The sequence below is a fragment of the Amblyomma americanum genome, chromosome 1 (assembly GCF_052857255.1).
Source record: "Amblyomma americanum isolate KBUSLIRL-KWMA chromosome 1, ASM5285725v1, whole genome shotgun sequence".
Taxonomy (NCBI): domain Eukaryota; kingdom Metazoa; phylum Arthropoda; class Arachnida; order Ixodida; family Ixodidae; genus Amblyomma; species Amblyomma americanum.
Window position 1 is genome coordinate 107,398,221 of NC_135497.1, and position 22,935 is coordinate 107,421,155.

Sequence of the window (22,935 nt, forward strand, 5' to 3'; positions counted from 1 at the left end):
GCAGCATTTGCACTTCGTATATACAACGCTGTCATTTTCCGCTCCGCAACGTGTAGCCTGGTTGTCTAGAAATAAAGAAAAAAGTCTGGTCTTGTGTGCAGCGCACCTTCTTGGTATTCCAAAGGTCATGAGTTGAATCTCAGCGATTCCGCGTTTCCTTCTTTTCTTGAAATCTGCTTGAGCCGAGATTTCAAAAACTATTGCATGCAACTACAGCCGGGCGTCAGTCTTGGTGGGTTTGTGCGTTTCCCAACCTTGGCTGTAGCTTGGGAATCCGTCGGGCCAACATAGGTAAGAGCATTCAATGCTGGTCCAAGACTGGGCTCCCTACGCTGGGCCGCGTAGGGCACGTGTTCGTCTCCGAGATCTCAAAAACTATTGCACGCAACTACAGCCGGGTCTTGGCGGGTTTGTACTTTTCTAAATAACTTTTTCCCAACCTTAGCTGTAGCCTGGGAATCCGTCGCGCCAACATAGGTAAGAGCATTAAATACTGGTCCAAGGCTGGGCTCCCTACGCTGGGCCGCGTAATTAAGGCACGTGTTCATCTCCGAGCCTGGCTCGACCTCTTTTGCCAAGGTCGGGCGGAGCGTTGAGTAGCGACGTTGGGCTCGACTTTGTGCTAAAGTTGTTTTTCCTGTTGGGCTCGAGGGTCAAGCATACAACTTCTTTTAAACTAAAGAGTGTGTGCACATGGTTTGCGCCTCCTCCGTTGGGAGACTCCTTCAAAAGCCAGCGAGCGAGTAATAAGGTCCGCAAATCCATAAGTGGTTTAGTCACCGTTCCTGCTCCATCCTTGTTGCAGTTCAGGCATGTCCAAATTTGCCCTGCTTCTCTTTCCAGGACCATCTGGATTTGCTCAAGAAGCTGAGAGTTGATTGATTTAGTTAAGCTGCTGGCTCTTTCAAGATCCAATTATTCGCGGACCGGAGGGACGGATGTTGCTTTTTACAACAGAGGTCCTTTTTTTTCGCATGGTATTGTGTTTAACATGAAAAATAAAAAAAAATGCCTCCGTAATAGGTAGGAGAAACCAAAGCCTACATCAATGAAATTCATGCGAAAGTGCGCTGGGCCCAACCTCGCCGGTACACGCGTGTTTGTTTCCCCGAAGCATAGCTCGTAGCTCCTCTCTTCATTCTGAGGATTTTCTGCTTCGCTTCCAGCTTCGAGCGGCGAATGTCGGAGAGAGTTCTGAGAACAAAAAGTAAAGGGAAACTGGGAGCGCCGGCAGCGCCGGCGATGCCCCTAGCGATCGCTCCCGAAGCATTTCCCGGGCCTTCCCGGCTTTCCTTCTCTGCCTGCAACCAAGGCAACCAGGGAGCTAGGTTCACAGCCATGCACGGCCATGTATCCGTGCGTGCTCGCATATAAACCTGCGATTGTAAGATAGAGAAAATGCGACTTAGGCTGCTCTGAGCAACCTACCAGTGCAAATGTCGGTTCTAGGCTCGGGTTTTCTATTTGATTCGCCTTTTGCCCGGCAGGTCAGCTTTCAAGATCACCGCGCAAGGTTTTGCTCTTGTTTCTGCGCGTCAATATGCTAGGGTGCCTTGGCAGCTTATTCGTTTACGCCTAAAGCGTTAGCCTGTTGTCCCAAGGCACTGACCTTGTGGCTCATGTTTAGTGATGCTTCGTTTTACAGCCTTATTGTGCACTTTGTTCGTTGCGTAGACGTGCGTTATTCACCTCTAGCTTATACCAGGCTGTGCTACGGAAGCTGCTATGAAGAGAGATATCCTGCAGACCCGCTGCGCTCACCTTTTGGGAGTATGCCAGGTTGGTGACCGCTTTATTTGTACTTAATCCTGGCAGCTTGTTGTGTTTGTCGTGATGCGATAGCAAATCGTGTGTAGTACCTGAGCTTACTGGAGTTTCGCGTTGAAAGTTATGTAAACGAAACTGCGTTTCTGTTTTCGATTTCTTCACTTATTTTTCATCCTCTCAGCGGGTGTTGCGAGGGGCATGGGAGGTTTTTCGGAATGCTTATTTTACTGGTGATCAACCATTATTCTTGCTGATTTTGCGGGTGGTTGCGCGGCATTTGCGCTTTATAATTATTAATGCAAATGTTTGCAGGTGCTTGTTGACTGTGGCGTGAAGACCACGAAAGGTGGTGAATGGAGCCGCCAAAACGGGTGGAGCCTGCCGCTGCATCCACTGCAACTTGTAGCCTGGTTTTTTCTCGCGTACTTCTTGGTCATGTATTTTGCTGTGCTTGTGCCCAGCTGCCCGGCTGGGGGCTGGCAGATTGGCCTTTCACTTGTATCCTTTACACATGTGTTCTGGTGGGCTATGTGATGCTATTGGGAAACGACGCGCGTATTAATAAGTTAATGTGAAAGAAAAAAATGGAACAGTACCTGGTGTCAGGAAACATATGCACTGCCTACCTTTGAGTCTGCTTGTTGAGGTTTTGAGTTTCTCAACATTAACCTACTCCATCTCAGAAAATGTAGACTTCAAGATTGTTTACTTTGATGCATCCTTGACAACCATGATAGGTGAACGCTGCAGTTGGTATTGTCCATTTGGTGTCCCACATTTTGAGTGTTACCATTGACCCAGCAGATGCCAACGTACGAGCCAAAAATATTAAAGGTCCACTTCCACAGTTTGATCGAAGCAAGCATGCTCATGTGATTGAGAACCAGTTCTGCTACATCTGTGAAGTAAAAGTGTAAGTACAGAATCTTTACTTTTTCATCAGGTGTGGTTGCTGTCAGATTTAACTCAAAACAGAAGGAGTGAGTGTCGTGATCGAAGATGACTTTTTCTGATTTATTTCAGGCATGGGTACAATGGGGCATCAAAAAGTGTGGTGGTAATTTGTTTTGGTGCATGGTGGCACTCAGAAATGCCGTCATGTACTTACGTGCAAGCTAATCTTTTTTCTCACTTTTAGTTAACCTACATATTTTCTTTGTCTTGTTCTGTCAAAGACAAATTTCTCATGGTTGCCTTCTCACTTTTTGAATGCCTCATTTCTGTTGGTTTTGCTACATAACAGCGATAGATGAGTGACACTTTGAAATGAATAGAACTGAAAATTTTATTGAAATGGGGATGTCTGTGGACGGTAAATTTTGACTTTCAGTTATTGATACTTTTATATTGAACAGCATCACTTGATTGGTGCGTTTTGTGGTTCTGCACCCACGTAGAAGCTGTTCACACAGTGGATATGTTCATCATACCTTTGGGCTTACAAAAAACTTGTGAAAAAAAGTAGCATGCACCTTAAAAAGCTTTGCTGCGCTGCCCACCGATAAAAAAGTAAAAGTGCTTGCGATTGTTTATTTAACAAAATGATTTAAGTGTGACAATATGTGAACTATATAGTGAACCTAATATGGGCTGACTACTGAAAGGAACCTAGTGCAAACTTGAGGAGAAAGCTGCGGTGTCGCATTTGTGCCTCACTGATTACATTCCCCAAGTTTGCACGTTATACTGGTGTCACGCCAGCAGTCTCAATGGTTGTTGAGTGCTTTTTTTCACTGAAGTTGTGGTAGTCTGTTTATGTGCTGTGCTACGTGGCATTTGCCTTGTAATCACTCAGTGATGGTTTTCTGATGCTGAGCTGCTGAGGTAACTGTTAAGACTGCCTATATGATTCCTGTGTACTCTGTTTGCTTTTGCTCCAAGGAACCTTGCAGCTACACTGTGTCCTTCCTCAAACCTGTGTGTGTGTGTGTGTGTGTGTGTGTGTGGGGGGGGGTGCCTGCATACGTGCATGTGTGTGTGTGTGCGCGCACATGCATGCGTGCATGTATGAGTGTGAGTGAATGAGTGAGTAGTAACTTGTAGAGTTCTGGCTAATGTGTTAACCTTTTGTGAAAGATTCCACTGAGGCTCTGTCTGCCCTCACATTCATTTTACTGGTTGACAATTGTCTAGCTTTTTGGCAGAGGCAAAAATTTAAAAATGCTCATGTGCTGTGCAATGTCAGATCAGGTGGTCAAATTAATCTGGAGCACTCCACTACGGCGTCCCTCATAATAATAATAATAATAATAATAATGATAATAATTGGTTTTTGGGGAAAGGAAATGGCGCAGTATCTGTCTCATATATCGTTGGACACCTGAACCGCGCCTTAAGGGAAGGGATAAGGGAGGGAGTGAAAGAAGAAAGGAAGAATGAGGTGCCGTAGTGGAGGGCTCCGGAATAATTTCGACCACCTGGGGATCTTTAACGTACACTGACATCCCACAGCACACGGGCGCCTTAGCGTTTTTCCTCCATAAAACGCAGCCGCCGCGGTCGGGTTCGAACCCGGGAACTCCAGATCAGTAGTCGAGCGCCCTAACCACTGAGCCACCGCGGCGGGCGTCCCTCATAGCCAACATGCAGTTTTGGGGCGTTTAACTCCACATATACCAAATCGTGCGTAACTCATTCATCTTGTAACAACAGCAAAGAACACAAAGTTTTTTACTTCAGCTGCCATGTGTTGTAAAAAAAACCCATCTACCTGCCCTCTCTCTACCATAGCATAGTTCACAGTCAAACCCATAATTCGAAGGGCGAAATAGTTTGATATGTTGATAATTCGATATATAAGAAATAGCAATAGGAAAGCTTTTGTGTAACATACAAGCAAGAATACATTGCACCGACGCATGATGCATTCATGCAGTGATGTGCTGGCAGCGCACTGCTGGCTAGGTATTTCTAAGCCTAATCTGCTTCGCATCTGATCTGCAGCAGAAGATGGTTTAGAACTACCTACTGTCTATTATAAGGTGTTTGACCCTGTTACCGGTAAACTATAAATGCAATAATTTCATTAAAACTAATGTACAGTCGGTTTCAGTAGCGACTTCGGCGGCGAAGCATGCCAGGCGAGAGCTGTTGCAAGGGCTTGGTTAGGTTGGCTTCACCGCATGACAGCAATGTAGCAAAAAGTAGTACAAGAGACTGCACGTCGCCCTCAAATACTCCTCACGTTCGCCTTGTCACGCGATTTCATGGCGCCAGCACTGCCAGCAGCTGTCCAAGGCTGTGCAATCAATCTGTCTCCACTTGTGAAAAGAGTTCGAAGAGCGCCATTAGAAGTGTCACTTAAGGGGCACTGTGTACAGTTCGATGTATTGAATGTTATGCTGAACTTAAGTTCGATATATGCGAGGCGATGTTCTAACTGTTCAGTATAAACAATAATTCGATGTATTCGGGTTCGACATGTCCGGGCTGGACCGTAGTTATTTCTAGCCACTCGAAATGTTTGTTTGTTACTCGGTCTTCGTGCATAGTGCCTAATAAGCACAATCATTTATGCTTTCTCCTGAACACTTCCATCACCCCATTTGTGCTCTCCTAGATATAAGTGCAGTATCATAACTTGACTCCTTGTGCCAACCTTTCTGCTTGTGCTTGATGACAATGCCTTTTTTTTTTGTTAGGGGAAACCGATCAAAACACTGCAGCAGTTGCAACAAGTGTATCGAAAAATTTGATCATCACTGCAAATGGCTGAACAATTGTGTTGGATCACAAAACTACAAGTGGGTATACACCTTAGTTGTTCACACTTCATGAAAATGAATGTTTTTGTATTTTGTTCATTTGTTGTGAGATGGTAGACATTGCATACTTTTTGTTTGTTACCAACCATATCCTATGGATCATTGCAGTCACATTATCTCTACATTTCCTTTTGTTATGCACGAAGATACAACAGCTGTGTAACCATTCATGATCTTTGTAACATTTATGTGTTCTTTTGCAGGTACTTCGCTGTATGTGTGGCTAGTGCTTTGATGGCTTGCCTTCTGACTTTTCTGGTGTCAGCTGGGCTCATTGTGGCATATTTCGCAAAAACCGGCTTATTTCACAGCTTACCAGGTAAGTCGTGACTGGGTCTTTAGTCATCACATATTGTAAAAATCAGCAGTTCCACAGAAAATTTAAAAGAAGTTATAAGAGTTGTGAAAGAAGTGATCATTGCAAAGGAAGAATATGTATATTGGACATTTTTTGCTGTGGTAATTAAGGACTTGGAAAGTTCTGGTTACAGTTCTGTTTTGAATATTTGAAAGGAAACAGAATTGTGAACGTAGCAGTGTAGTATAGAAACTTAGCATGAAGCAACACAATCGATCTAGCCACTGGTGGTATACCATGCCTCCTTCTCTTTTATTAGCCCATTTATGATTCTTAAGTGTGCTTATTTAACCTTAAATAGTACTCGTAAGAACATTTGACTTTTGTAATTTCTACTTATGTCACGCCAAATAGGATGTAGCTAACAGGTGCCTACCTGTTAAATATTTTAGTGTAGGGAAGGGACTCTCAGGATTTATGAATTTTACAGCTGGTTTTCAGCTTATATAAAAAGTTTGCATTCAGTCACCTTTTGCATGTTGTAAATAGGCTTTTAAAAAAATCGTCCTTCCTTCGTTGCTCATTTTGCATAGTGATCAGAAACCAGCTAGCCAGATTTGTTGCATTGTTTGCCTTACTTGTTCTTCCATAATTTTTAGCTGTTATATCCTTCTTGCAAAATTGTTTTGTATTTAGTTTGCCTCATCTGGAATACCTGTATTAGAAAGAAAGGCTTCATTTTCCACAGAAAAAATTTGTGTTGTGAACTATAAGGGCTTTTAACTTGCAGAAAATATGCTGTGCTGTCTTGTAAACATTTTAAGTTTTGTGCTCTTTGTTTCCTTTGTGTAAATTTGTGTTGTGAACTATAAGGGCTTTTAACTTGCAGAAAATATGCTGTGCTGTCTTGTAAACATTTTAAGTTTTGTGCTCTTTGTTTCCTTTGTGTTACTTTCAATAGCTAATAAACAGCATCTGATGAGGAATTTCCGTACACTAAGGTGAACCATCGGTTCATGTTTTATGATGAATTTGATATTGAAGATTAGACTCATTAAAAAGCATTGTAAATTATGGGGTTTGATGTCCCAAATTGACACGTGGGCTATGAGTGGAGGGCTCCGGAATAACTTAGCCCGGATTATTGTGCTTAACCCTTCATGTTGTCTTTAACTCTGTCCTTGTCAGTCTAAGCAGCGTACTTCTTGCATATAACTTTGACCGCCTGGGGTTCTGTGACGTGCACTGACATCACACAGCGCATGTCATCTTTTGTGTTTCACCTCTATCGAAAAGCAGTCACTGCAACAGGGATTGAACCCGGATCCTCCGGTTCAGTGCATGAATTCTGGATCGAAACATCAGTTCTGCCAATGAGGAGTAATAAAGTTTAAAAGAAAGGTTTATTTCTTCTTCTCTATCCTTAGGTTCTCTATATTTGAACCCAGTGGAGTCAAAAACAGCATGATGTTAAAAACTAGTGGCACAAATGTGATGATGTTTTTGCACATTTGTGACATAGGCCTTGTGGTGATGTGTGCAATCTCACAAACATGACTCAGTTGCCACTCATGACCGCATATTCTGTGAGCTTGAAACGTTAAGACAGCAGAGCTTGATGGCAGCACTACTGCAGTGTGCACAGCATTTCATAACATCAGGCAGCAATGCCTATTGTGGCTTGGAGAGCTAAGAGCAGGGTGCAGGGAGATGTGACTGCTTTCTGCTGCCAGGGGTTAGTGCAGCTTAGACTTGCACACATACTGTTCAGTCTGTTGTGTTGTTACATTGATTGCCTAACTCGAAGCAATTTAAACGATCACTACTCCATGGCAAGAACCATGTAAATACTCTGGCTTTGGAAATCTTAAACTATGCTATGTAATTATCTTTTTTATTACTTACTGCATGCAAAAGAAAAAGGTGATTCCTTCACATTTGTACTTTCTTTATGCAGTTGTAGCTTGGTATTAGTTGTGTGAATGTGCCCTGAACATTATAATTCCTCCAACAAACATAGCTGAATGTAAACTGAGTAAACTGATGTTTGAAATTTTATATATAATGGCTTTATTATCAGTTGTGTTATCTTTCCATGACCGTCTTTGCCAAGATGCATGATTATAGTGGGAGGAAGCTGTCATGGCTCCCCACTGAGAGAACAAGAATGGGAACAAATTGCTTGTTGCAAAATTGACTTATCTAAACTATCTTTTACCAGGACTGAAAACTGCCCTTATTGTTAACTTTTATCCGAGGTGTTTTTAACATTTTAGGTATTTACGGTCATGGCCATAATTAAGGCCCTTAGTTGCGGAATGTCACGGAATGTGACATTTTTCGAGAAATTGTGTGTTAGGAGCCGCCCCCTTTTTTTTGATGATATTGTGTTTGTGGATGTCAGCAGGAATAATGAACTCATGGAAATGTGATAAGTTTAATTGTCTGATTGCTCTTGAAATGTAGAATGTGGTAATGAACGAAGTTCTGCTGGTGCTTGACACGCTTGCTCCCCCATCCACTCAAGCATGCTGGCACGCCAAGCTGTGTGGTTCTGGCAGCAGCACACCTGCATATTCCTGTGTGGAATTACTGGCTCCTGTTGAAAGCAATAATGCCGCATTTGCACAGATATAGTGCGGGTTCTTCATTTTCTTGAATCATCTGCTTCAGAAAGTACCTCATGTTATATTTGGAACCAAACTAGGAATATAGTGCAAAATTTTTTTTTTCACTGTTTTTTTCGAGATACCCACAGCAAGCTCGCCCACTATACTCATGAGCTGCGAGGAAAACCCAACTCCTTAACAACATTGGGCTATCGAGGCGAAATACATAGCCATTTCTGCGCGAAGGGCCGCATGCTTTAACATATGGGAGGCTGCCCATGGGACATTACAGATTCTTTGTACTCACTTTGCAGAATTTTGAGTAATTCTGCTGCAGAAAGTTAAGGGCGTTAGCCATAATAATATGAAGCACGCAAAAGTGGTCAGACTCCGCATGTTCTTTACCGAGCAAAATTAGCGGGTACTTAATGATGTGCTTTTAAATTCTGCTTTATCTTTGTATTTTCTTTATGGAATATGTGAGGAAAGTTCGAATGCTGAACTATCCTACACATTATTTAGGCCACACCTGTACATGGCTAAATAATTATTGCAACTTCTGGTATCGTCTGTGTCTTTGCATTGAGCTTTCTTAGTACAGAAAGTCAGGCGAGTTGTTGAACATTCATTTAGTGCAATGTGAAAAGACATGGTACAAAGGAGGTAACCTGCGAGAGAAGTGCTGATTTGTGGTATATTTTAATTAAATGCTCTTGACGTGTTAAGAGTGCAAGCAATTAAGTCATGAAAAAGGAACTTGCAAAATCTTGCAGATCATATCTGTGTAAATGGCACATTCCTGAGTGTGCCTATTGCCCAGCATGCATATTTCTTACAGGTTGCACCGAGCTGGGTGTCATTCTCTTTAGCCAGCAGAAGAACATTAGAGCTTTTGGTTACTACATAGTGTGCTGATGGCACTGCCATATATTATGGTGAAATCCCTCGAGCAGTTATGATTGCAAAACTTTGCATTGTTAATTGCTCCACATTTGCCCAGCCCCTTGCATGAGAGGCCCACTTCTAGGTCAGCCCAGATCCTATTAGCACAGGGAATATGAGCAGTGGCCATCTGGTGAATATGACAACCCTTCATTCTCATTGGCCATAAGATGGCCATGATATCTTGGATTGGTGGTGTCAAGGTTTCCATTTTGACAAATATATTTCTACAACTACTACAATGCCACTAACTCTGGAAAAGACACTAAGTGCGGCACTCAGGCACCCACTGGTTTCCAATGGGTACATGCTTTCCCCTGGCCTGATGCTCAGCTTCCCTGGGGTGAAGGGCTTTGACCCCACCTTGAATAGACTAAAACACCTTGTAACATGGCACTCTTTGACCAAAGTTTCCCTTGCGTCATTACAATCCATCATCATCAGTTGCAGTGTTCTCCATGACATGTTCCGTGCTGCCATGAAAGTCCTGCACTCTTTCGTACGCTTTCAGACAGCTGTTCAAAAACTAATGCAAAGAATTACCTTTACCTCAGCTTAATAACATTCTGATATCTAATTTCAACTTAGTAGTGCTCATTTGCTGGCAGCACAACAGGTTGCCGTATCAGAATGTCGAGAGGCCTCTGCGTCAGTCCAACCAGCAATGAAACTGAATGCACCATAGTCGTCTTTATTGCCTCTTGTGGTGCTGTGTGCCCTTTTTGCAGGCCAAAATAGTTGGAGGAAAATTCACTGTAGTGGCATCTATCATGACGTTTTGCTTTGCTGTAAGCACACAACTACACAACTGTCAGCACTCTATGTCAGCATAATTGCATAGCTAATAGAGCATCCTGCATCATGTGCAGTAGTCAAAGCCTCTTCTGATCAGCATTTTTTATTCATTGTACTTTGATCTTTATCAAACTGTCATCACTGAAAACTGACTAATGTGGCTATCATTAAGATACTGTCAGTATATTATAAAAATCGTGCAGAAAATTTAACTGAATTGCCTTCTTAAATTTATGAGACATAGCCATTGATGACCTGATCTAGACAGTGGTAACTGATGAAAGAATTTATTAAGAGGTTTGGGTCTGTGGCATGTGCCTTCACTTAACACAGAACCCGGGCTTTTATGTTTTCTCAAAGGTGCTACTATGTTTCTTGATTATGTTGTTCTCATCAAGTTACTTGTTAATGCACTGACTTCTCAGTCTGATGAAACAGGTTCCACATGGAAAGACATCCTGTATAGTCAGTGCTTTCCTTGTTTCATTCTTCCTCCCTTTTTTCTCTGCCCCTTTGCACCACACAAAAATCAGTGTTGTGATGTTGAGCTGCTTTTGTTATTTTCTGCGAGAATGTCTTTTTATGACTGAATTCGGAACCCTACTTTGTTATGCCCAGCCCTGCTCATGTGCTGATCAGTAGTATAACATTTTTACTGTGCTTCATATGCAGTGCAAAAAGTATGCAGTTTAGGTCCTTGAACTGTTATATAATGTGGCCTTTGCTGACCTGGAATTTCTGTTTCTTGTCACTGTAGTTCAACGTGGAAATTTGACTGTAAGTGCAGTTGGCTCAGGAGAAGACCAGTCAGGTTAGCACTCACTTTCTTTACTTTTGCTTTGCATTCAGTGATCTGTCTGCAAAATGCTTTGGTGCAGTGAAATGCTTATTCATTTTTCAGAGGATTTCAGCTAAGGAACTTTTGTGAAGGGCATTGCTGATGGGAGTCGGGTTATAAGATAACACTCAGTTTTTCATTTGTGAAAATCGGTGAAATGCCTTGTTTTGGCAACTCATTTTTTGCCACTCATCCTGGAAACTGTATCTGCAAATTGCTGAAAGAATAGCAATTGCTTAAATGGCCACAGAAAGGGGTGTTCGAGCTTGGCTTTAAAATGCTTGCACTATGTAGAGTACAGGCCACCGAGCGTCCATGCCGCGTACGAAACCTCAGAAGCGGGCAGGAAATTTACAATACATTTTTAAAAATTCCCGCTTTCGCACCTCGCAGCAACGCGCAGTGCCGGGCTTTCACACGAAAACCTGGCAGACGACGTCACGTCTTGCAAATGACGTCAGCAGCCGGGGGTTATCATTGGTTCACAGCGCCAAACTCTTTCAGACGTCACGCGCTACAGCGGCCGCGGCCACTCCGCGTGCGCCACATCCGGCGGAGTTAGGGGAGCGGCCGAGTGGGTGGGGCTGGCGGAGGAGCGCCGCTGTTTTGGCGTGCGAGAGGAGAGCGAAAGGCGCGAAGACGCGGAAGTTCAAATTTTGTCTGCATATAACTCAGCTTCCACAAAACGCATTAAAATAATTCTTGCTGGGGATAATTATGAGCTGTCGCCTTTTAACATCCCAGACATATCGCACCTTTATTGAGACCCCCTTTCTGGGTCCCTTTAAAGCTGGCATTGCTGCATCCTTGACATGGGAGCTCTTACTGCATGCTCGTTTAACATAAAGCTTCACTCTGCGGTTTTCAAAAACTCACTGAATATACTGCTGCTATTATTGTGGAGTGTTGGTATCATCATCATTTGCAAAATTTGCTTATTATGAGTAAGTCAAGTTGTCCATCGATGCTGCGTCATCTTCTGTATGGTTCTTACGAGTGGCAGCTCTGTAATGCATCACTGGCTACATCACTTGACAGACAGCATACAATGGTATGTTCACAAAAAACAGTTTATGCTGGTAGCACCAGTGCACAAAGGAAAAAAGTGCTTCACTGACTTTTGGGCATCGCGGCATGCCATCGTGCTTACAACAGCAGAGGCCATGCTTCACGTGGCAGAGACGTGGCTTTATCGATATTTCTTCGTGTTCAGATGATGAATACCATTTCAGAGCTGCAGTATTTCTACTACTGAATTTCAATTCAAAATGTCAGTGCAAAAATAATTTCTCATTTATAACTTGTCTTCATGCTATATATATTGATTTAAAAATTAATACTCAGATGTGCTGTGGTCAAAGCTGGCAGCAAGCAATGCAAAAGACTGGAAGCTCTGAAACTTAAAATAAAAAAGAAAAGCTCATAGGATGGTTATCGCTGTGTAATGCAAAGCTCAGCGACAGCTGTTGAGGTATAACTCTCCCTCCTCCTTCCACAGTTACTGCTGTTTGAGTTCTTCATGTGGCAGCCACCCTCCGTTTGCGCATTCCTCCACTCTCATCATACCCTCCTCCCTCCACACCCTTCAGATGGTTCCTGCAGTAACCTCCTTCTGGTCATGCACTCCACTCTCAACATACCCTTCTTCACATTAACTGTCCTCCTCCAACTCCTCTCAGCTTGCACATTTTTACGCTGTTGCCATACCCTCCTTCAATGGTTACCACCTGGGGGTGACTTCCCTTGGCAACCACCCTCTGGTTGCACATTCCTCACATTCGCCATACACTCCTCCTTCCACAATAACCACCCTTCATATGGTTCCAGTGGCCACCATTCACCAGTCACACTGACTACTACTATTACTAATAAACAGATGCGAAACCCAGGAACAGGCACTTAAATGCTATCACTGTAAAAAAATCATTCTATGCCATTTTCTGCTCAAAATAATGACAGCCTGGTTTCATTTTAGGCGTATTCCCTGAAATGGTGATTGGAGAAAAAAACTAAAAAAACTGAATTTTAGGCACAGAAAGGTTTAAAGGGAAACCGCATAGGTTTTACAAATCGACAAGCTTAAAAGGGTCGAATGTGTGAAGCTTGAAGGTAAAGCATACGAAATCCTTTCGGGCTAGCATTTAAAATGGTGACGTAATCACTGATTAAAATCGCAATGGCCTTCAAGCTTCTCTGCAGCGCACAGTGCCAAGTGGGGGGGGCATCATGACGTCATCGAAGGTGCCGGTGCATTTACAATGCATAGACGCTTGCTTTCAAGGAAAAAAAGCCAACGCCACCAAAGGCAAAGGCTGCCAAGCGTTGTGTAGCAGTATCTAACGAAGCACAGCAGGATGTGGTTGAGAGCGGCAGAATTTGAAATCTTACCTTCTGCAACGTCACACCAAGCTTCTCCGCACTCCTCTGTTGCTGTGAGGAGAAGCATAAAATTTAATTGTCAGTTACATCACTATTTTAAGTGCTAGTGCAAAAACACTTGGCATGCTTCACCTAGAGCCTATATAGATTTGAAACCAATAGTGTGGAATTCTCAATAAGTGGTGCAGCTGCCCTTTAAGCACCTTGGATCACACTGTCTCATCAGCAGCTTGTTCATAAACTGCCAATGATGAGGCTGTCCCATCTTCAGTTTTTTTTTTTTTTTTCAGAAAGTATTGCAGACAAGACTGACTGTCCACTCATTCTGCTGTTTTAAATTGTGAATTGTGGGGTCCCACATCCCAAAGCAACTCATTGGCTATATGCGGGAGGTGTTGGGCTCGATCTGCAGTGCCTCTGGGTACCCATCGGAGATACATTTTATAAAAGCTTTTTCCTGGCCTGGTGCTCAGGCTTCTTTTGGTTGACATGCTTGGGAAATAGGTTTTGGACCCCGCCTTGACTTGACGAAAAACACCTTGTGCCATGTCGATCTTTGGCCACCGATGCCCTTGCGACAAAAAAATATGCTTCATTATATTATCACACATTGGCTATGAGGGACGCCGTAATGGAGGGCTCCAGAATAATTTAGGCGACCTGAGGTTCTTTAATGTGTGGTGACATCATACAGCACATAGGTGTTTGTATTTCGTCTCCACTGAAATAAGGCCGTCATGGCCAGGATCAAATCTGCGACCCTGGGATCAACAGCCAAACGCCAAAGCCACTTAGCCTTGCTGCCATTTTAAATGAACACCAGCAATGAGAAAGTATGAAAAACATTCGTTAAGAGTAGTTGATTAAGCATTAAAAAAAATCAAATATATGCAATGGAAAAATCAATATGTTTTGCTTTGTTTTGGTTTTGGAATCAGCACTTAAGTGACTAATTCATAGACTAGTACTCATAGCAGGATACGTTTGTAGTGTATTTAAGGTAGCTGTTTATGCTGTACTCAGTTTGTGGTTGGGCTAGATGGTGGTTACTTCCTTGTATGGCCTTAGTTACAGCTTTCTTTTACCTCATATAGTTCACTTGGAGTGTTTCTGAAATTTGATTTATAGGGCATTGAGTTGCTGCCATTGTTTATTCTTTTGTTAAAGGCCTGCTGCATTCATTCTGTAAAATGGGATAGTTTTCTTTTTAGAGAAGATTAATGTTCTGCAAGAAGCCATATAGCTGCTTCAATTTGCTTTCTCAGCTGTGCCTATGTCTTAGTGATTAGTACTGCAATCAGTGCTGTATGTGTGAAAGCAAATAAAAATGCTACCAAGCCAACTGCAACTTTTGATTGTGTGCCTACTGGAGAGTCTGCAGTAATAAATGGCTTTGTTGGAGGTCTTTCCAGTAAGTCAGGCCAGGCAAACATCTCTAGTAACATTAAAGAGTCTCATCAGCAACTCGGCAGGACAGCTTGTGGCTGTGCGCTGCCATTTTTGGGTATGAATTTTGAAGGTTCGACAAGTTGTGCACTTATTGCCACAGTGGAATTTCTATATCATGTCTGAAGTGCATTTATATAGAACCAGTTGGTTCTAGTACGTGTGTAATGCTTGTCACCACTCAGAGCAAGCAGTGAGAAATAAATGAAAAAGTTGGTTTGTTGTCATAGTAATGTAAGTGACACTGTATATTAGTAATGTGGTCGCTTTGAATTCTATACAGCAGAACAAGGCATCTGAAATAAGTACTTTAATTGCTCCAGATTTTTTTTGTTCTGAAGTGCAGACACCGAGAATAAATGAATTTAAATGCTGTCGCTCTTAATTATGTTTTGCAGTTAGTGTATTTATGCCTTTTTGCACGCATTATTTATATAGAACTCTTTATGCCTTGTTGATTGTGAAATTGCCTCCTGCTGTAATGCCTGACCAGGCTATGTAGGTGCCAGATAAATACATAAAGAATGAAGAGTACAGCCTTTTTAAAAAATTTAGAGCTCAAGCGGTTTGCTTCTGGGCTGGGCTGTGCTGTCTGGCTCGATATGTATTGCCAGCATTTCAGATCTCTTGAAGCTGAGAGCAACTCTCGTCCTCATTGCTCCAAAGGTTAGGACTAGCACAGGTGCTACAAGAACCTCGCTAAATGGCTTAGAAGCAAACTCCTTGGTCTCCTTACTTTTGGCAAAGGCTGTATGTGCACTTCCCATTGTTTTTAAAGTTCAGGCCTACTCATGACTGTTGCAGTGTTCATTGCCAAACTGGTATCAATAATGCAGGAAAAGTATTAAAAAAATTGTGGAAAGGCAGAGTTTTACTAAGGGATCAGGCTGAGGCCTTAAATGTGCATATTGTGGGAACCGGCTCACTTCTCCACAGTTTGCCACGTCGCTGTGTGATATCGGCTGATGTGACGCCACGTGGTGACGAGGCCAATCGCGTGCAGCAAACTGCGGAGAAGTGAGCCGGTTCCAATGTGAACAGTCTGGTGGATTGCGCCCCTGCATTCCATTTCTCTCATCCCTCCACGAGCTTTTCATAACAAAAAACTCTCCTTCCACAGGAGCATATTGCTGTTTGATATATGTGTTCTGTGCTTATAGTGTGCACTGTGAGTGTTTGTGAGTCTCAGCAGACTTAAATCTGGTATGAGGGCAACCCAGAACTTGGGGTTTCTTAAGTAAAGTTAGAATGGTCCCATAAAATCTGGGACAGTTGGCTACCTTATTAAGTACTTACATTTATGCGTATTCAGAGCACAAGTTTGGTTACACCACGAGAGCTGCCAAAAATCTTTTAAGATGCAATCTGCACTTGTGTGTAGTAGTGGAACTGTGTAGCCATGTAGCCGTATGGCTGCGCTCGGGTGGATGTCAGTGAGTAATTACTCCCTTATTAGTGGAACTGTGCGCCTCTTAATTCCAGGCTACACACACAGATTGCAAACAACTTTAGGTTTTTCATGCCATTTGGGGTATGCAGACTTTCATTCCTGACAAGACAGTTAATGCATTCTGTGGATAAGTCAGTGGTTGATTTTGGTGCACGATGGCCTTAGTTGTTTATGCCATAAAACACCACACAACATAAGTCAGTGGCTGATTTTTAGCATGTATATGTCAAACCTCGTTATAGCGAACAGGTGAAAAATCGTAAAAAAAAACAGTTCATAAAGAATGCATGCAAGAGCAGCGCAGTTTAGCCATTAAAGGAATGGCAACTTGGACGATTCTTAGTAGGAAAATGGGCAGACCTTTTTCGAAGTTTTTCCGAAGGCAGAAAAAAACAGAGTGCCAGATAGGTTGGCTTCCCCACACAGCACCACCAGGGCTCAACAGCGGCAGGCCAAGTGCCACTTAGGGTGGCCTCCTCAAATTACAGCCACTTTGTGTGGAAAATGGTACCTCAGAGCTAAAGCTATCGCTGTTTTCATCACCTTTGTGACAGTTGACATGAGCACAGGATGGTTACTGCAAAGCTACAACTGTCCATTCCGCTGCTTCCGGGGCACTGCCAGCAGGTGGGATAGGCAAACGCAAACGCGTGCTGACTGCCTGGCTACCAGCCTTCCACACTGCTGTATCTTGAGTGGTGCTGTTGGCGAGTGCGATATAAGAGTACTAGTGTGAGATGGAGAACACTAAAGATTGGCACTGGGGAAATCAATGTATCTGCTTTATGGCAAACGGCGTTGTGTTGTGTTGGGCTTTATGGCACATAAGCAGCAAAGGCTGTCATGCTCCAAGCACAAACCACGTTTGCTATATAAAGTAAAAATTGCATGTGCTTGCTAAAAATATTTATGAAGAGCTCACTATAGTCAATAATTCATAATATTTGTGTTGGATATATCAGAGTTCAACTAGTGCTAAAAATTAGTCTTTGAAGATAAAGTGAGTTGATGGCCAGCTGCCTTCAAGGTAGGTTGAGGGATGAGCAAGTGATTATGAAATTGGGAAATGGTGATACCTTAGATGTGATGACAAGAAATAAAGGGAAAATATAAAAGTGGAGTGGGGTACTTTTCCACAGCTAGATTATTTGAAAGGAGTGCACAAATCTATATTAATATTATTTTCTTTAGTATTCACAGGAGTTTGTAGATTTTCATTTGGAGTTGAAGAGAACTGAGCTGCTTCTTACAGGGTTGTGTGTTTGCAGAACATAGTTCACCGTCTCTCACGACAATTTCTTATTTTTACAGGTTCATTTTATGTGTTTGTGCCAGTAGACAAGACCATCTGGCTTCTCATGGTGGAAGTGTGTGCAGCACTTTCTCTCCTTGCCATCGCTCTTCTGAGTCACCTGCTTGGCTTTCACTTATTTCTTGGTATGTGTTTGTCTTGGTCACAGGTGCTCTGTTTCTATCCATGTGAACACTACAAACATCTCATGTAACTCATGTGAGCTGCATATAACTCAGCCACCTCTCAAGAAATATTCACCGTTCTTCAAATGTTAATGTTTCCAGTTTTTAAAAGATGCAGTTTGTTAAAATATGGGTCAAAAGTTTGTTCCTTCAGTGTAATGGTATATTTAGCACCGTGAGATAACAGAGTCATAACATTTTTTTTTTGCATATTTCGGTGGACTGAGTTAAGTTGTATTTATCGCAGCTGTGCTGAACATGTGCATCATAAAATGCTAGCAGCAAAACATACTAATTAACTCTAAAGCAGAAGTCAGGTTATCAGAAAAACTCCAGAGTTCTCGGCATTTCCTATGATCCCATGACCTGACACATTCTCAAGGTCATGCACTATTACCTTCATGAGGTGACATGGACTTAACGAGGGCCCACATGGGTAACTTTTTAAATTGTCAATGGGTGAGCGGCGGAGTTTTTGATTGTAGTATACTTAGACAGCCATGCTGCTTACTCCAGAGAAAGCCTCCTGAATAGCCGTCACCATAAAATCACGGTCAAGGAATCAATTTGCATGTTGGGCATTTAGCCATTCCCTTCGCTTTGGTTTGGATGTGTTCAGTTTGGCACATTGCTTTTTTTTTTTTATGCTTTCACCTAAAATTTAGGTTGTTTTCAATGCTATCCCACACATCAACACTCTCCAATAAGCTAAACATATATAAACTTGGCATCAAGGAAGGCCTCATTCACTATGAAGCACACACGTCATGCTGAGACACACTACTGAGTATAGCTACTTACCTGACATGTAATGGTTTTTTGAACTTTTTTCACTGACGGGAGCAGTATTTGCTTGTTTAGATAATCACCGATATGTGCATTATAGAATGGTAAAAATATTCAACCTTCTGGAATATTTCCATACTTCAAAGCCCACAGTATCCCATGTTGCAGAGGCCGATCATCACTACAATGCATCAAGAAATGACTATGGCACTGCCACTGTAACTGAAACACACAAATTGTTTTTGCATATGTTTAGAGCTGAAGTGCATGTTAATTAACTCAAGTTGTGAAATAGCCGCACGTTTCGATGAATGGTCATAAGCCCATTCCATGTGTATACGTTCCTCTAGACAGCAAAACATTTCACGTAAAGTCTGCATTAATGGAACCGTCTGTTTTTGTTCCTATTTGTAGCACTTGTGTGGAATGAGGTTTGAAACATTTGCTCATTAGTATGGCGATGCAAAGGATCAGTCATGGCATCATATGAAACAGCATGGTGTTGATAAATATAGCTAAAGAAAGTCAAAACACAGCTTAATATTGATGGAACTACTTGCAGACCAAACATGTAGACTGGCTTGTAAAGATGAGGCTACAGTGTCCTGGCTGCTTGCAAACCTTAACATCAGTGACAGTTAAGCGCAGGCAGTTTTTTTCACAGACCTTCTTCAGATATGTGTGTAAACTGCCCCTCATGTATTCAGTAGAATTCTCAGTAGCTAAGAAAAAATTGTTCAATGCTTGGCTGTTGGGTAAAATTTGGGGGTGGCTAGCACTCTCTGCAGCAGGAGGTTTTTGTTTTCTTTTGGGATCACTAGGCAAGGAGTAAAGATTAACAAAAAACACTTTTAATGAAGTATTAATTGCATTTTTTAGACTGCTCACCAAGTTCATCATATGCAAATTGTGTCGTCTACTGTGCTTGACTTATTTCAGCATTCAAAGGACTGTCGACGTATGATTACATCGTTCTCAAGCGTAACGCATCATTCCATGGAGGTACTCGAGAGGAGAAGAAAAATTTCTTCTTGAAGTGGTGCAAGCACAAGGCAAGATTACGAGTCTTCATTCAAATTATATTCATAAAACGTGTGCGGTACACACTTCTTTAAAGGCAAGCTGAAACGGTTTTTTGAGAATTCGATGACATTCAAGGATTCGAATGTTTGAAGCTTCTGAGTAAACCATGCCAAGTATTTTTACGACATCATTCAAAATGATGACGTAATCGCTGATCTAAGTCATAACAATCTTCAGGCTTCTCACAGTGTTGGGAAAGTGTGGAGAAGCTTGGTGATGATGTCATTGTTGCTGAGACATCAGCTTTCCACTACCTTTGTCCACATCCTGCCATACACCATCCAGTGGCGCAAACAAAAATTCTTCGAGGGCTTAACCTTTGATGGCGTTGGTTTTCTTTCCTCAAGCAGGCATTTCTGTTTTGGATATGTAGCGTCGTAGTAGATGAAATAATCATCGGGCCCCTACCCGGCACTGTGCTCTGCCGAGAAGCCTGAACACCATCGCGGCTTTATTCAGCAATTACATCACCATTTTATATGCTTGCGCAAAAAAACTTCTTGTGCTTTACCTGCTAGTTTCACACGTTTGACCTCTTTAAGCTCATCGAATTCTAAAACATAATATATTTACTCGCATAATTTATGCATTTTTTTTCCTAAAATTAAGGCTTCAAAAAGAGGGTGGCATGTCCTAAAAAACTACAAAGGTCATAATGCGCAATGTATACGGTATATTTGCCACGTATACGTCGACCCCACAACTCGCATCCCTCTCTTCCCAAAAAGAAAGTTGACTTCAACTACAAGTCTACGCATACATCACCCCTCCCCCGTTCGATCCCAGCCGCGGTGGTCGAATTTCGATGGAGGCGAAATTCCAGAGGCCTGTGTACTGTGCGATGTCAGTGCACGTTAAAGAACCCCAGGCGGTCGAAATTTCCGGAGCCCTTCACTACGGCGTCCCTCATAGCCTGAGTGGCTTTGGGACATTAAAACCTCATTAACCAAACCATAAACCAAATCCCCCCTCCCTCCTTCCTGCCCCCTCTAGGCCCACGTTATGTAGCTCCCCACTTGATAGCATGGCAGCAAGTGCACAGCTCGAAGCAATAAACATGGAGTGGTACAATTACTGTCAAAGGCAAATGGAGATACAAGGTGATGAAAAGGCTCCTTCGCATGCGACCCGGGTTAACAGAATAGCCAACGATTCGGTAGTTTCGGATTCTGGTGCGATGCACACTCCGGAGGTTACCGGAAGTTTACTCTCGCAGCTATTCGTACGGGAAAGTGACCACTGGAGCGAGCGAGCTGGGTAAACGGTGTGCTATTGACTTTTCTTTACCGGGACCAACTTACGAACGAATCAGACATTTTTTTACACCACTCACTCACCTTTCGCAGCCAAAAGTGGCAACGCGGCCACACCGATCTTCCCAAGCGTGCCTTGCGCGCAGTCACATGAATGCTGGTGTGCTTGCGCAGCAAGGCGCGCAAAATATACAAGTAACAGTTTTTTTTTGCCAATCTGGATAATAAATCAGAAGTGTGCAAATTGCGCGAGTTAATACAGTATTCAGCTGCCCTTAAAGACAAACTTGGAGGACCATAGAAATTTATTCATCTTATCAGGAGTTTTTGTTGCCAAAAGTGCCCCAAAAAATGATATGTGAGCATGCTACACATGTCCAAATATACTGTTTCATGATAACAGTTAATGAAATGGCCTTATAGTGAGAAAATATTTGCAGTATGTATTGCACTATGCATCAAATGAGTTGAAAAGTGAGGTCATGAAACAACTTCATGTCATCCTACTTGAAAATGACATTGGTCGGATTATTATTATTATTATTATTATTATTATTATTATTATTATTATTATTATTATTATTATTATTATTATCATAAGCCTCTGTGATGGCTTAGACGAACCTGTTTTCTGTAATTGTGCTTGTAGATATCTGATTAAAATGATTATATTGTTATTATTATTCTGTCTGTTATGCTCTCTTTTTACTTAATACCACCTGTTTTTTTTTTTTGTGGTTCGTTCGGGAGGGTTCTCTCTCTATTTTTCTACTCTCCAGCTCCTAGCGCTCTGAATACAGTTGAACCTCGTAATAAGGAAACCGCCGGAAAAGGAAAGCTTTTTCGTTCTTGCGAGAATTTCGCTGTCGCGAAAATGGACAAATAAGCACACCCATTACTTTCACCGCCTGTTTGCAGGAGGTATTCCGAGGCCTGAATTGGGAACAGTTGGGGATAAGAGTTAGCAGAGAATACCTAAATAATCTGCGATTCGCTGATGACATTGCCTTGCTGAGTCACTCAGGAGGTGAACTGCAAATCATGGTCAATGAGTTAGACAGGCAGAGCAGAACGGTCGGTCTGAAAATTAACATTCAGAGAACCAAAGTAATGTTCAACAGTCTAGCAAGGGAACAGCAGTTCACAATTGGCAGTGAGGTGCTGGAAGTGGTAAAGTAGACTACTTGGGGCAGGTAGTGACAGCTGATCCGGATCCTGAGAGGGAAATAACTAGAAGGACAAGAATGGGATGGAGGGCATATGGCAGATTCTTTCAGATCATGAATGGCAGTTTACCAGTATCCCTCAAGGGCAAAGTGTACAACAGCTGTATCTTACTGGTACTCACCTATGGGGCAGAAACGTGGAGGCCAACAAAAAGGGTTCATCTCAAGTTAAGCACAATGCAGTGAACCATGGAAAGAAAAATGATAGGCGTAACAGTAAGAGACCGGAAGCAGGCAGAGTGGGTGTGGGAACAAACACAGGTTAATGACATCCCAGTCGAAATCAAAAGGAAGAAATGGGCTTGGACAGGGCATATAATGCGAAGGCAAGATAACCGCTGGTCCTTAAGGGTAATGGAGTGGATTCCAAGAGAAGTCAAGTGTAGCAGGGGGCGGCAGAAGGTTAGGTGGGCGGATGAGATAATGAAGTTTGCAGGCATAGAGTGGGCGTAGCTGGCAAAGGACACGGCTAATTGGAGAGACATGGGAGAGGCCTTTGCCCTGCAGTGGGTGTAGTCAAGCTGATGATGATGATGATGATTACTTTTCAGAACCAAAATTTAATGAAAAAAGTCACTTATTTTGCTCTGCTTCACGTTGCTGTGCAGGAGCTTCACAACTCAGGCTTAGCATCTTGATAAGCTATGCATAGCTTCGTCGTGGTTGCCGAGGAAAGTCTGGATAACGTCAAGCATCAAGCACATCATGCGAGCTTACTCACCATCCTTGTCGTCACTCCCCCCATTTCCTTTGTGCGCACTGTCGATAATAGCGTCGTTGCTGAACTCCTAGTGCATGATCAAGTCGACGTCCGCGCACAAAA

The 22,935-nt window shown here is 42.6% G+C and overlaps 1 protein-coding gene across 1 annotated transcript in view; it reads left to right on the plus strand.

Annotated features, from left to right (window-relative positions):
- Positions 1 to 1,299: 1,299 nt before the first annotated feature.
- The window catches only part of LOC144113414 (uncharacterized), a 49,316-nt gene continuing 27,680 nt past the window's right edge, over positions 1,300 to 22,935 (plus strand). The window contains exons 1-8 of the mRNA XM_077646482.1: positions 1,300 to 1,779; positions 2,080 to 2,265; positions 2,505 to 2,680; positions 5,409 to 5,510; positions 5,735 to 5,850; positions 10,933 to 10,986; positions 17,600 to 17,725; positions 19,490 to 19,602. Of these exons, the coding sequence (XP_077502608.1) occupies positions 1,726 to 1,779; positions 2,080 to 2,265; positions 2,505 to 2,680; positions 5,409 to 5,510; positions 5,735 to 5,850; positions 10,933 to 10,986; positions 17,600 to 17,725; positions 19,490 to 19,602 (927 nt within the window). The 5' untranslated portion in view covers positions 1,300 to 1,725. The remainder of the gene's footprint in view (positions 1,780 to 2,079; positions 2,266 to 2,504; positions 2,681 to 5,408; positions 5,511 to 5,734; positions 5,851 to 10,932; positions 10,987 to 17,599; positions 17,726 to 19,489; positions 19,603 to 22,935) is intronic.